The 14,239-nt window shown below is 35.2% G+C and overlaps 2 protein-coding genes and 1 long non-coding RNA gene across 3 annotated transcripts; 1 reads left to right on the top strand and 2 right to left on the bottom strand.

Moving 5' to 3' along the window:
* The first annotated feature begins 12 nt into the window (after positions 1 to 12).
* Positions 13 to 11,246, top strand: LOC110784150 (SKP1-like protein 21). The gene is made up of 10 exons (XM_021988571.2): positions 13 to 243; positions 2,591 to 2,871; positions 4,307 to 4,528; positions 4,766 to 4,957; positions 5,042 to 5,152; positions 5,762 to 5,840; positions 8,329 to 8,426; positions 8,505 to 8,683; positions 9,840 to 9,973; positions 10,695 to 11,246. The coding sequence occupies exons 2-10, from the start codon at positions 2,836 to 2,838 to the stop codon at positions 10,709 to 10,711; spliced, it is 1,068 nt and encodes a 355-aa protein (XP_021844263.2). The 5' UTR covers positions 13 to 243; positions 2,591 to 2,835; the 3' UTR covers positions 10,712 to 11,246.
* On the bottom strand, positions 1,344 to 2,105 carry LOC130469268 (uncharacterized). The gene is made up of 2 exons (XR_008929699.1): positions 1,853 to 2,105; positions 1,344 to 1,578 (listed from the first exon to the last, which is right to left on the bottom strand). It is a non-coding gene; the product is annotated as an uncharacterized lncRNA (long non-coding RNA).
* A 631-nt stretch (positions 11,247 to 11,877) lies between the features above and the next one.
* On the bottom strand, positions 11,878 to 13,200 carry LOC110784076 (uncharacterized). The gene has a single exon (XM_021988477.2). It carries the CDS (start codon positions 13,002 to 13,004, stop codon positions 12,363 to 12,365), a length of 642 nt encoding a protein of 213 aa, XP_021844169.1. The 5' UTR covers positions 13,005 to 13,200; the 3' UTR covers positions 11,878 to 12,362.
* Positions 13,201 to 14,239: the final 1,039 nt, after the last annotated feature.

Below are 14,239 nucleotides of genomic sequence, written 5' to 3'. Positions count from 1 at the left end.
GTTGTTGGGCCAGATGGCCGAGCACGAGGACGAGGTTGCACAAGATAGAAGTTAAACACTGGAAACCCACTTCTCTTCTTCTCCTTCTCCCTCTGCAAAATCTCCCCCAAAATACCCAAATTTCCCCACCCCTCATTTCATCGTCGATCTCCTCCCACTATCTCTCCACCGCCGACGAACCGCCCCATTCTTCGCCGCCGCAGTACTAATTGCCGGAGTTCGTCTCTCATTTTGCACCTCAAGGTCAGTTTTACCGATTCTTTTCTTTCTATAATTACTTGTAATTTCTGCCTAATCAAGTACAAATTGTTCTTCATTTGGAGCTGAATTGGTTTAGTTTCATCTATTCATTGTTTCTTTTTGATGTAATTGCGATTTTACGCCAATTCGAGCTTTTCTTTAATAGTTCATTTCTGTTTATGTTGCCATTTTTAGTGTTTGATTTCATTGTTTCATTTTTTATGTAATTGCGATTTTACGCGAATTTGAGCTTTTCTTTAATAGTTCATTTCAGTTTATGTTGTCATTTTTAGTGTTTGATTTCATTGTTTCTTTTTTTTATGTAATTGCGATTTTACGCGAATTTGAGCTTTTCTTTAATAGTTCATTTCTTTTGTCTTGCCATTTTTTAGTGTTTGGTTGTTCAGTACTTCAATTGATGAAATGAACTATCTTTAATACTTCTATGTTGATGTTACTGTTGAGACTGTTATAAAGAGAATTGAATTGAATAATGTTGTTCTTGTATGATGCCTTTGGTGATTTCAGGATATTATGAGTTCTTTTTGTGATTTTTAAAACATTTGTTGCCGTTGTTCATATGTAAATTGTTACAAATGATAGTGTTTTCTAGTGTTTGATTAGATAGTTGAATTACATAGTGTTGATTGTATGGTTGATGAAATGGAAATGGGTTTCGCATGTTGATCTTATTCAAGACTGTTGTTATTTAGTGCTTCAAGTGAAATGGACCGATGATGTAATATTTACTTGATTAAAGGGTTGTTTTAATTGGATTGATAGATGTGATGTGTGCTTGATTAAAGTTTTTTTTTTTAATGTTGGATTGATGATGTTATACTCCGCAGTTTACTCGTTAAAGATTTCTTTTTGATTGGAGTGATGGGTTTTTATCTACTTGATTAAAGATTTATATTTTATTGGATTGGTGATGTGATATTAACTTGATTACAGTGTTGTTTTAGCTTTTCTTATTTGGCTATTTAAACATGAATGGCTTCCTCCGTTCATTTTTAATTGCAACGTTTCTTTTTTCACGTTTTCCAAAGCATTATTTCAATCACTAATATCTCTAATTGTCAATAAATAAAAATTATAAAAAGTTGGTATTTAAGTATACATTAAGATGAATCTAACAAGACCAAACATGACTATATTTTTCCTTATATATATAAATCATTAAAAATAGTTAACGTATGGTATGTGAATAGTGTGAATTGTCAAAACATTGCGAGTAAAAACGAACGGAGGAAGCATCTTTTAAGGAAAATGTGAAATCTCCAAACCATCTGCAATGCTGGTTTAGTGGCTTCTGCACATGTTCTTCAGGGGATATGCCTTCATAAGTTGAAACAATGAAACTAGAATGAGGGATCATATCTGATTGCAATTAATTTTTGTATTAAAGATATAGCTCTTTTCTGTAGATATTAAAGACTTGTCTAAAAGCAATCTTTAATACAAAATACTTTTAAAAGAATCTTTAATACAAAAATGGAATCATATCAGATTGTCAATTTCGTCATCAGTGAGCTTGGGGTTCGACCCTTAAATCAAATAAAAAATAAACAAATAAGACCAAATTACTACAAATATTATCACAGGTGCTTACCATGCCAAAAAAAACGTGTCCATTTCATTCCCCTTGATGGAGATGCCGTACTCCGTATGATGTGTGAATGTGTTGTTGAAACATTACTCGTCCTTAAAACATGATCAGATGAAAGCAGACTTGTATCCTTCTGTAAACATGATCAGATGACAGGCCATGTGAATTCTTTTCTAGATTGTTCAATCTGCTGTATTCAGAAGTTGTACTTAAATTCCGGCCCACTGTAGAATCACATGTAGGTTGCTATTAGGTGACAAAGAAAAAGAGAGGTTTAAGTTCTATTTGGTATCTTCTTTTTGGTTGGAAATAGGTGATCAAAAGTCGTTGAATATAAATGGCTATTGTGCCTGATAGGCTGATATGACCGAATGGGTATTTGAGGGTGTGCAAAATATTATTACGAAAATGAAGATATCTTTGTATACTTCTAAACAAGTTTTCTGTAGACCAGCTTTTATAAAAAAAATATCTTGCAGGGTACAAGGGTTGGGCTCTAGTTGAGGATAAATTTGTCACTTACTGTTAGGTTAAGGCACCAAAATGGCAAAATGGGAAATACACAGGGTAATTTTCCATAAAGAACAGGTCTACCCGAACTCTGAAAGTTAGCTGAATTCTGAAAGTTTGCTGAAAATAATATGCATGTAGTTCTTTTGTTTTTGCATCTAGTGGTCTGTGCACATGGATTCACCAGCATATAAAATCTTGATATTTACATTTTGCATGTCCCATTTGCAGGAATACTGTGTTCGGTGTCATGGTCACATCCTTTCCTTGTTCAAGACAGAGTAACATAGTGAATGAAAGTTGTGTACAAGGAATTAAGACTCATATCACAATAATAAAGCTCACTCTGTAAAGTGGAACAAAGTCATATACTTATATTTAAATTAGGTGGTTGGTTTTCAAATTTTTCCCTCACAAAGGAATAAGAGACTGTTCTCATCATCAGCACATCAAGTTACAGACAAGGGTAAAAGCTAATGCCAGAAGGCGCAATGGCAGTGGTCAAAGCAGAGGTATGCCCAATTGCTTGTCTGTCAGTTTCACGATTTGCTTGCAGATGAGCTTTTTATATTAGGTTACGAGGTTCTTAGCTTTCAGGTCCTTGTCTATATTACTATAGTTTGTGATCTTATTAACATAAGGATGGTGTTAAAACAACATTCACTCATCCCATTTTTACATCAATGGTAGACATGCCCTGTTTTGTTAGGGTTCAACTGTAGTCTAAATGTTAGCTTTACGCCTTTACCGTTTAAATTATGCATATTTGCCAGTAAGGCATGAAGGATAAGCTAATTGGTGATGAAAATTGATAAAAATGGAATTGCTTCTTATGATAGTCTCAATTGTGGCAATTTACTGTAAAGTGCCTAGACTGGCAACATGGTTTCAGGTTTAGGGGCATTTTTTTGAAAAAAACTTCTACCATACCTAAAGCGTCAGGAGTACATGGTGAATGTTATTAACCCTTAAGGATTACATGATGAAAATATTCTTTAATTTTAATATTCAGTAGAATTTATTGAATGGCACTCTATATTAAAGTGTATCTCAAACCAATGTAACGATATTTCTTCACATTGTATAACAGAAAAGGGAAAAAAAAGGCAAAGAAGGAAATACGACTTTAGGAATTAGATAGAGCATTATGGATAGGGTGTGACCATGCTTAGCCCCCCCCCTGTCTTGTCTAACTCTGGCTCATCTCAGTACAAGATAGTTTAGGCTAAGGCTTAGTTTTGCCAGCAAATTGCCAGACCAATGTAAGGGCCATTGCTTCGGCTTGGGTTGTGGTTAGTTTGGCCTTTCTTTTCTTTTGAGAAACTTAACAACTATAGACTAAGCAATGGGCCGTGATACTATAATAGACTGAACTAAGTACGTAAATGTACCAGAAAAAACCATGTTAACAAAAAAGATTTGGTGATGTCAGTATTAGAATCTGAAGAATCTAAATCACCGGAGAGAATAGAAAAGAATTTTCCTAAGTGAACTTTCCCCTCCAACACCTGTAGGAACTTTTTTCTCTTGTTCTCTTTGGTGATTTAGTTTCTCGAAATTCCCCTCCCACATCACTAAATCTACTTTTTCCAACTTGTTTGTAGTTCAGTCTTTTTGTTGTATATTTTCTTAGTTTTCGGTCTATATATATATGGCAGCCCATAGGTAAACTCCATTTTTGTTCAATTTTCTTTACTTTTTCGTTCTTCTTGTTGAATCTAGACTCAGAAGTTTTATAAATTCACTCGTATTAAATTATTCTAATACTAGTACAAAATTAGAGCACTATGAGCTTAACTGACTGAGCATTCAAAGCGAGACCAGGCCGAGCTTACAGGCCCAACGAACAAATGAGGGGAAGACTCATTCACTTTGAGGCAATTTGTGCTGTCTTGAGTACTTTCTGTGGTCAGCATGAGGATCTGATTTGTGATTTATTTCATGTAGATGAAGTCCTATATTTGGCTACAAACTAATGATGGCTCAATCCAGCAAGTTGAGGAAGAAGTTGCAATGTTTTGTCCGGTTATATGCCGAGAAATACTTCAAAAAAGCATGGGGTCCTCTAAATTAAATGCTATTGTACTCCCAGAACGGGTTAATCCAGCAACCCTGGGTTCAATTCTGGATTATTGCCGATTTCATCAAGTGCCTGGCCACTCCATTAAGGTTCGTTGTTGTGGCAGAATATTGTTTCCAGCCGTATTGTGGTTTGATTTGCTTATATTGCTTGTGTTTATGTTGCAAAGTAGATCTTGGATATGAGAGTTAAATTCAATTTTACAGCTCCTTTTTATTTATTTGTTTCATCTTATTTTCTTGACGATGATCAGGCATGAAGAACATCTTATGTCTTGTACTAGAGGCTATACTGATTCATTTTGTTTCCGTGTTTGGTTACCCTAGGAGCGGAAGGCATTTGATGATAGGTTCATCCGATTAGACACCAAAAAGTTATGCGAGTTAACATCTGCTGCAGATAGCCTTCAGCTAAAATCTTTGGTTGATCTTACAAGCCGTACACTTGCTCGAATAATTGAAGGAAAGACTCCAGAGGAGATACGCGAGATATTCAATTTACCTGATGATCTTACAGAGGTTAATTTTTGTTAGTAGCTAGACTAATGCGTATAGGTTATGTGGCACACATCTTGTTGACGAAAAGTTGATTTTGTATTGCAGGAAGAGAAGTTGGAGCCCTTGAAAAATGTGACCGATGATCCCCGTATTCGACTGCTAAATCGATTGTATGCTAGAAAAAGGAAGGAATTGAAAGAAAGAGAAGAAAAGAAGGTGCTTGCTACTGCAGTTTCTGCTTCATTATTATTTTGCTGCTCATCTTTTGTTTCCGAAGCACCAGTTATTGTTAGGAAGTAGGATGTAGGAACCTTTTATTCCAAAAATTATAATTGTGACGTAAAAGAGGTTACATCTTACTGTTACGGTGTTACCACAATGCCTCTCCCTTGCTAAGAGGCTTTTAACCAAAACCCTCAAGCAAGCCTGTCCCAAGCCGGCCAGGCTTGGTTTGAAATGTATAGACTTATGTATCTTATTTTTGTATTAGATAATACTTGTTTACAGCGGATTCGACATTACCGGGGTTGAATTTGTGGATAACTTATAATGGCTGGTGGGAGAAGATCTGTTTCAATAGGTTCCAGGGAATGCTGTTAAATGTTACTGAGAATGGAAAAATGGATGCTCAACAGTACAAAATTTGGCTGCTTGAGTCATCACCTTTAATTAATGACCAGAAACTAACTTGTTTGGTAAAGCTGTTTGCATTTTTGTATGAGAATTGAGAAAGTCTGTAAAAGCATGTAGTATCAGTTCACTAAAAATTTCACTGTAGAAATTCTGAGCATTGATAACCTTTGTTCTTCCTTTCATGTATTTCAGGATGCTGAAGTTGAAGAAGAGCACATTGATGATCGCTCAGTTGATGATCTCCTGTCATTTATAAATGGTGGAGAAAAAGGTACTACTGAAACTTTTGTTTAACTAACTTCTTTAACATATGCTCTATCAATTGGTGAGAAGAAGCCTCTGTGAAAACCAAGAAAAATCATGTGGTGAAAAGTAGTTTCCCAGAATTTTGACCTGCAACTAAATTTGATGCCTCTCTTTGCTAGTTCTTAATTTCTTTGAATTTGTTTGACACTGGGTGAGCGAGAGGGTGAGGGGGGTTCTGATCAAGAGGGTAGGTGAGAGAGACCTGTTCATCATGAACAAACGTGCAGGAGTCTGTCTGCAACCCTTCTAGGTGATTTTGCAAGTAAAAAAGGTCTGAGTTGGACATATATAGGAGCCTTCTCTTATTGTCCACCAATCTGTTTGGGCGTTGGTCTATTCTATCAACTATCAAATAGCTCAATAAGGTCAGTTAAGTGTGAAAGAACTGGAACATTTTTCCTTTTCAGAGTTCAGTTCTACTTTTAGGCTGTTAATTATCATGGCATTCCTTCATTTGGTGGACATTATCACCAAGTACTAAAATGCAGTACTGCCACTAAAAGAAAAAAAGAAAGATGTGCAGGACTCTTTATAGTTTACACTTTCAGAGTTTTATCCTTTTAATCGCTGTTAAGGTGAGACTGAGGTTTTTGTTCCATTGTTCTCCACCATTTGATTGATTGGAGAAAATTTATGATGAGGTTTCAGAGAACTGATAAGTGGAGGAATTTTTTTTTTTTGTTTGTTTGTTTGCAATGATGTTTAGGCTCTGCTCACTTCAACTCAAAAACTATTCTGTATTTATCAGCTTTAATCAGTAAAAATATACGTTAATGAATGTAATAATCAACTTCAAGTTTTCGACCCGTAAAAACCAACTTAATCAGTAAATTTAATGCCAGTTTAGTAAAAAAAAGTACCCAGGTGAATTGAATAGGGCCCTTAGTTCCTGTGATAACACTTGCGTGACAAGTTTTTATGATTTGGGGAAGATATAGAAAATGCCCAAAGATGTATTTTTCACAGGGTTGTTTTTTCTCAGACGAGAGATAACATATTCATAACTGTAACTTCAGTGGTTCAAGCCTTCAAGGTGTTGTGGTGCATGTGATTTGGCCTTTGAATATAAGGACTTTATGAGTCGGGTGTTTCAAAGTTTGTCATGGACTCATGGTCATACATAGTACAACAAACCTTGGATCCCAAAAGCGACGTGGGAATGCATTTGTTCTTTACTACTCCCATTACTTGTTTTTGGGTGTGGAATTGAATATTAGATCTTATAGCACATGTACTGGAAAAAGTAACAGTGCTTTACTTTACTATATGTGACTGAACCAGTGAACCTGTAGTGGCTATATTGGAGACATGATATTTTGAAAATTATGACTATAATGTGTACATGTGTTATCGTGGCACTTGTTAGAAGTATCCATGATACCTACATTTTTGGGCTATCTTTTACTTAATTTATAGCTTAATCTCGATTAATTTAAATGTAGTATCATAATTCATACTTGCTGCATGAAATTCATCATGCAGCCAAATCATCTTCTCATTTCCACGGGGATCGGACTCCTTAAGTGCATAGCTATCTGGCAAATTTACTACCTAATCTTCTGCCCATGAATAGGAAATCTTGAAAAGAACTGTCTGAATGTTTCTAACTTTCTACTTACCTTTCCAAGTTATTACCCACAAGCCCTCCTTAAGTGAGGCCATTTTTTAGGGTATTTGGAAATTGGATCTCTAAGGTTTATCACCTCTCATAACTCTTTTGCTAAACAACATCCTCATAAGATCTTTATCTTGAAAACAAGGATTAATGGCCATCCAACCTCTTAAGATGGGTTTTCAAGTACCACTTCATGAGAAGAATATACCTTCTTTCAGCTCCCTAACTTTCCCATGCGATGTTTGAGCAAGTTGGCTCCTATCAAATGTTCTATATTCTCTAGAAGGATAATCGCATACTAGAGAAGGTGCTTCTCAGCAAGGTACATGATACTGTTAAGAACTTCAATTTCAGGCTTTCAGCTGGTCGTGATATTGATAATCTAACTTCTTATTATGGATCGCCAAATGCCTTGTTTTTTTATTACTCTGTTCTACTTGTTGATACTGGTGATATTATAAAATACGGAGTATAATAGAGCTTTTCACTCGTTGGATGAACTCTGTATTTGTGCCAATTACGTGTAGCTTCCTTTCCTGTCTTCATCCCCCCACCTCCCTCTTGAGTTTCCAGTATTTCTTTTAGAGAGATGAAAATGTTTGTTTCAAAGTGTAGATAGTTGCAATTACTTGGCCACATTGTCTTTCCAGGTGTTTAAATCACATTGGTCAACAAGCTCCTCCATTAAGATGTACCTGCAGCTTAATGAATTCTGAAATTTTGAAAGTAGACCTCGGTTTAACTTTTTGCTGAGAATTCTTCATGTTGTTTGGAATGGGTTTATGTTATTATGTCTTCTGAAGACACCTAAGCTTCAACCTTTATTTGGGATATGCAGAAACAAAAGGAGCTAAAACTAGTAAAAGTAAGAAGAAAAATCGTCGGAAGAAAACCCACAGCAAAGTGTCCTCGGACAATGAGTGCGGAGACCATAAGGTTAGTGCCCTACCTTCTATTTATTTCTACTTGTCTCACCTGGTAAATCATACTGATTTTCTTGTGATCTATAATCAGGAGGCAAACAGTACTTCCCATTTATATGAAAATGGCAATGCTGATGATGGGACGTTGTTGGATTCTGGTCCTAGTTCAGAATCACTGGATCCAATGAGTCCTTTTTCACCTAAGCTCGACTTTGATGACGGTGATATTGATGACGAACTGGATCCAGCAATGAAGGAAGAACTTGACAGGTTTGTTGGAATATTTTGCTTGCATTCATGACCAAATTTTGTGCCGAAATAGTACATTCATCACGCGCTACAAAAAACATCAGGATTTGAATCTATTGAACCAAGCACAGACTTTTTTTTTTTTGTGTAGTGTAACTAAATTGCTTTTATTTTCTTTTCTAGTTTTCGAAAGTGATAATGTGTTGCTAGGAACATCTTATTACCTGGGAAATTATCCAGCATTCCAATTACAGAGATATTCTTCCAGCAACATCCTGTTGCTAGCAAATTTTTCTTAACTTTTGGGCTAAGCTTACACTAGCATCTAACCAAATGATCGGAACAAGTGATAGGATTCTCTTTTTAACCCCATGTAAAACTTACAGGGTGGAAGATTTGATTGTCCTTTGAACTTTAAGGTGTATGGAGTTTCATATTGAATTTTATAAGTAGAAGTATTAAGAACCTCTGCCGAGATAACTCATCTAGTCTTCTTCGAAGAGCCATTCTGGGTCCAATTATAATGGTGTTATAATCTGATAGTGCTGTTGTTGTAGCAAATATCCTAGGATATGTGAAGAGGGGGCTCCTGCATGATTGAGGCCGTAGCTTGCCTGTTAAAATGTACTCCTTAAGATATTTAGGTAGAAAAAGATAGAAAGAAGCTATTTTGTTTCAGTTAGCCTTGAAAACTTTCAAATAGAAATGTCTGATCATCGAATTTCTACTAGTTCTTCAAAAATTATAGAAATGGAATGTGTTTTCAACCCTTTATAAGGATCTCAATATTATCAAAACATTTATGCGATGATACTTATTTCTTCTAAGGAAAAATAACATACGTGAACGTTATATGACTAACAACTGAAGATCTGGAGATAAATAGGGCCTTTTTCTCTTCAAATTACGTTATATACTGATTCTTATAGAAGTTCAGATTTTTTTTGATTAGCCCAGTTAGGTTAGCAAGGTTCAAAATAAGATCAGATATATTCTGGTGTAAAAGAAAAGGGCCTTGAACTTGAAGTGGGACGAATGTGGTAGGGGTGTCCCACTGTCATTACCATTTCGAAATGTGCACGTGTGATATATTGCCCCAGCAGAGTAATCATTATCAAATATTTCATATTTGTTTCATGTGGAAGTATTCATTAATGGTAGTTTACTTTTATTTTAGGGAGGTGGAGGACTTTGCTCGGATATTGAATGCAGATTGGCCAGAAAGAATGCAAGAGATTCTTTCTTTGGGCCAAGGAAGAAGGCTAACCCCTCTATCAATAAGTGGCAATGGCTCTGCACAAAGATATACAGGTTAGCCTTTCAAGTGATTTTATTGTTTCCTTGACTTCTGCCAGTTTTCTTTTGCTTACCAAATGAGTACTCCTTTTGATTGACAATATAAGTCATTTAAGCAACTTTTATTTAAAAGTTTTTATAAAATATAGTGAAGTTGTATTGATATTATCAAGTGTCCTTTACTCTTGTATTACATTGCAAAATGACTTAAAATGTGTTATATAATGTTGTACGGAGTAAGTAGTATGATATAATAAAATGAATTTAATGTTGCGTTGTTTTATAAAACGACGTATGTTTTGGATAAAAAGAATATGGTAATTAACTAGAAACAACGTACTTGTATAGTTGTATGTCTTAGATCTACGGAAATGCTAGTACCTTAGGCAGTCTGTTCGGTACAATTCATAAACTGAGATGGTAAATTTGTGTAATTTCTGGTTGATTTAGCACATGTGAGTCTATATGGTAAACGTCTTCACTTTTTTTCCTTTTCTTTTATCAAGGGTGATAACAAGTAACTAGTGCTACTAATTATGGACTAGTACAAACGTAACACTATAAAACATTATTTACCATAGACATTCACATGGATTATTTCATACAAAACTGCACATAAACTCATCATTTCTAACTCAATTTATAACAGTCGTACTAAAATCCATCACTGCATTGTAATTGTGGCTATAAATATATGAAAACTATTTGAGTTGAAACGTTTGACTTGTGAAACCAGGTTTGCAACGAAGATAATAATGGAGCGAGATATGCCGACACTTTATTGATTCAGCCCCCTCTCTCTCGGTTAGTTTGTTCGTCCTGATAGTGAGCATATATTTACATCTTGCACACTGCATTTACCATGCTAAATCAAGCGATGGGAAAGGACGGTTAGGCTTCTTAGTTGCAACATCTGTATATTTTCGAGGTTGAGTGGGAACTTCTTGTTGGTTATTTATACCTTTCATTTATGTAATAGGCTAATAGCTTTGTTCTTTGCATTTTTTCCTGCACCCTAACTTTTTTCCCCTATACGAGTTTGCGAGTTTTCCTGGCTTGAATACAGTGGTTTTCTGTACCCGTTTGAACAAACGAAATGTGTTTGCACATATCAGAGGTTATGGAATGTAAATCATCTTTCCAGATTATTTACGGTAAAATTTTCTTTACAGATTTTTGTCATAGCAAGAACCCTATCACTCTCTCAGTAGTTGAAATGTAAAAGATTATTATTTCCTCCTATTATACACTTATGTTCGAATGAGTTTACTATTCGATCTCGAATGAATTAGATCTTATAATGTTTTCGCAAAGTATAACAGAGATAGAGGTCAAGGAATCGAAGGGAAGTTTGAATGCCTTAAAAGGCCTTATAATGTACAATCCGAGCAATGTATTTTCTAGAGCTGATTAACATGAGTCCGGCTTGTTGACCCAGCCCGGATTTTAAATTTTTTTGGTGGATTATGGGCAATGTAAACCACACTTTTAGGTATAATTTTGGCCCGGCCTGAAAATGGGTGAAAGCCTGCTATTTTGTCCCGAAATAGCGGGTTTGGACACACAAAATTTGCCAGAAAATTGTCCCAAAACTTGGCCTGACCTGACATAATCGACAGTATTTTAAGTCGAGGCCTGACCCGAATCTGGCCCGTCTTTTGATCAAGTCTACTGGTCTAGTATTTTCTCTCTCAACTAGGCAAGGCCTAACCATTCGAAAATATAATTATGCTACTTCTTCCGTTCCACAAATATCGCACCATGTTAACTTTTACACATTCACGTTGTGCGTTTGACCATCTTTTGTAAAATATGCGTAAAAAGTATGTAATCACGTAGGAATCTTATTAGATTCGAATCCATATATACTTTCTAAATATCAAATTTTGATAATTCTTACTTATACATAACTCAAGAGATAATGAGTCAAATCATGTATTGGGAAGTGTGAAGTCAACATGGTACAATTTTTCCGGAACGGAGGAAATATTTGCTACGACACAATGAAGAAGGCATTGAAAAACGAAAATTACGGGACTACTTTATATCTTACACATTATATGTACCAGACCAAAAGGGTCAATCTTAAACCGGTACAAAATTTCGGGTTATTTAGGTCCCTGCAATTTCTAACTTCGGGTCACAAAATCTTGTTCGAGACCAATATTTTTTCCCGAGAACGAGTTAATTTTTGACGATTCTATACCCCGTCATTAAAGGCTGTTAAAATCCGATCCGATTCGACCGACATCTTACAAAAACCAAAGTGACCTGAGAAAAGGCTTCACATATTCAATCCGCATGAGCACAATGATCCTGCATAGAACATTATCGGATATGCAAACTGAATTTACCCCATTCTGAAACCGTCTGATGATCCGATTTGACGGCCCTACTATATTCTTCAATCCTCCTTTGAAGTACTTGAACCATTACTAGAGTAGTACTTCTTAAAAGCTTTAGGAAGATAGACAGGCAACAAAAACCCAAGCAAATTATAAGACCAAAACACCAAATTAGCAACAGCAAGAACTCTACCAACACACAACCTAACATAACACCCACCATACTTATCTTCCCCAACCTTCAACATCTCCTCTATAAGCCACTCTTTAAGAGTGATTAACCTACACGAATTAAAGAAAACGGGTATAAAAACCCGAATAGGCAACGAGAAACGGTCCGAAACCGAAACACCTTCCATGAAAACTTGACTTGTTAGGAGAAAAACATGAGGACCAGCTGCTTTGATCCCATCTTTGTCACCTTCTAAGATGCCATAAAGTATGTACAAAATGGGTAAAAAAAGCCCGATAACCGCGGCAAATAGGATATAAAGGCCGAGAATCGTGCTATTCGGGTCGAAAACGGGTTTTTGTTGGGCTTGATCTTGAGAGTTGTTAGTAGGGAAGGCAAACTTGGAGAGAAAACACATGTAAATAGTTGAGAAAACAAATATACCAAAATCTCCAAGACTAACCATGCCACTAGCACCTAAGATAACCATAATGGCTAAACAATTCAATTGTCTAAAATTTAAGAACATTTTGCCGGTTATCGGCCGAGTGGGATAAAGAACGAGACACGATTTTGGGACAGAGGATTCGAACCGGCTTTTTTAAAGGGTGTTTTGATGTCAAATTTGGGGAGTTTACTAAATTTTGGGAGGAAAATTGGTTGTATTTTGTGAGAGAGAAAGATAAGTGTCTAAGGAAAAGGAAAGAAGATATTGAGGTTGAGGTTTGTTACGTTCTTATGTGGATGTAATGACACATGACGTGGTTTACTAAGAGGAAATCATATTGTCATTTTTACTTTATTATTTTTAACATTTTTGAGAACTTAAAGATATGGAATGGTGAGCAAAAATCAACTAAATGATTTGCATAGTTTTTAGGAAATTATAGTGTGCATTTCTTCAACATTTAAAATACAAGCTTTTATATAAGGCAGTCTTATATAAAAGATCGTTTTGGTGTCATATAAGTTAAACAATGAAAACAATTAGTTAAGTAATGAAACCAATTAGTTAAGCATTGAAACTAATAATTAGTTAAATATTGGATCTAATTAGTTAAGCATGAAACCAATTAGTTAAGCAATGAAACTAATTAGTCTACCACTCTACCATTAGATCCAATTAGTTAAGCAGTCAAATCGACATTTTCGGTATGACAGTCTTACACAAAAGTTGTCGTATTTCAAATGGTGTGCCGAATTTAATTGTTAGAAACGGTTGATAGTGTGTCGATATTAGATGTAACATAATTGGTGCTTAAAACTTGTAATATGCCCCCGGTTATATTAAACGTGCACACAATTTAAACTTTTAGAATATTAACGTGTTAAACATGTTCAAGTTTGCAAAAAAATGAAGGTTAATACATCGTTTTTTACCAAAGTTGGAGGTTACGGAACTATGTCTTGGAAACCTCTAATTTTTTTTTTGTGAATGCGTCTCATGGTCATATAAGTAAGTTTCGAATAACATCTGTTTTTTTATGAAATTGCGCCCCTTGATTCAAACAACATCTATTTTTACAAAGATCGACTAAAATGGCATTTAAGAGACGAATTAGATAGTTCATAAAATGAAGGCTATAAGCCTATAATACACCGTCTTTAGTATTTGTTATTTTATAAATTGATTTAATGAAGTTGTTAATTTGATTATATACCCCACAAATTGTTTTATGTAATTTGTTTCCTGAAAAGGAATATTTATATATTATTTTTTGTATTCATAGCTAAATAAATAATATTGTCCAGTATGTTTTCGAG

This window comes from Spinacia oleracea, chromosome 3 (genome assembly GCF_020520425.1).
Source record: "Spinacia oleracea cultivar Varoflay chromosome 3, BTI_SOV_V1, whole genome shotgun sequence".
NCBI lineage: Eukaryota > Viridiplantae > Streptophyta > Magnoliopsida > Caryophyllales > Amaranthaceae > Spinacia > Spinacia oleracea.
This window is presented reverse-complemented; position numbering and strand designations above follow the sequence as displayed.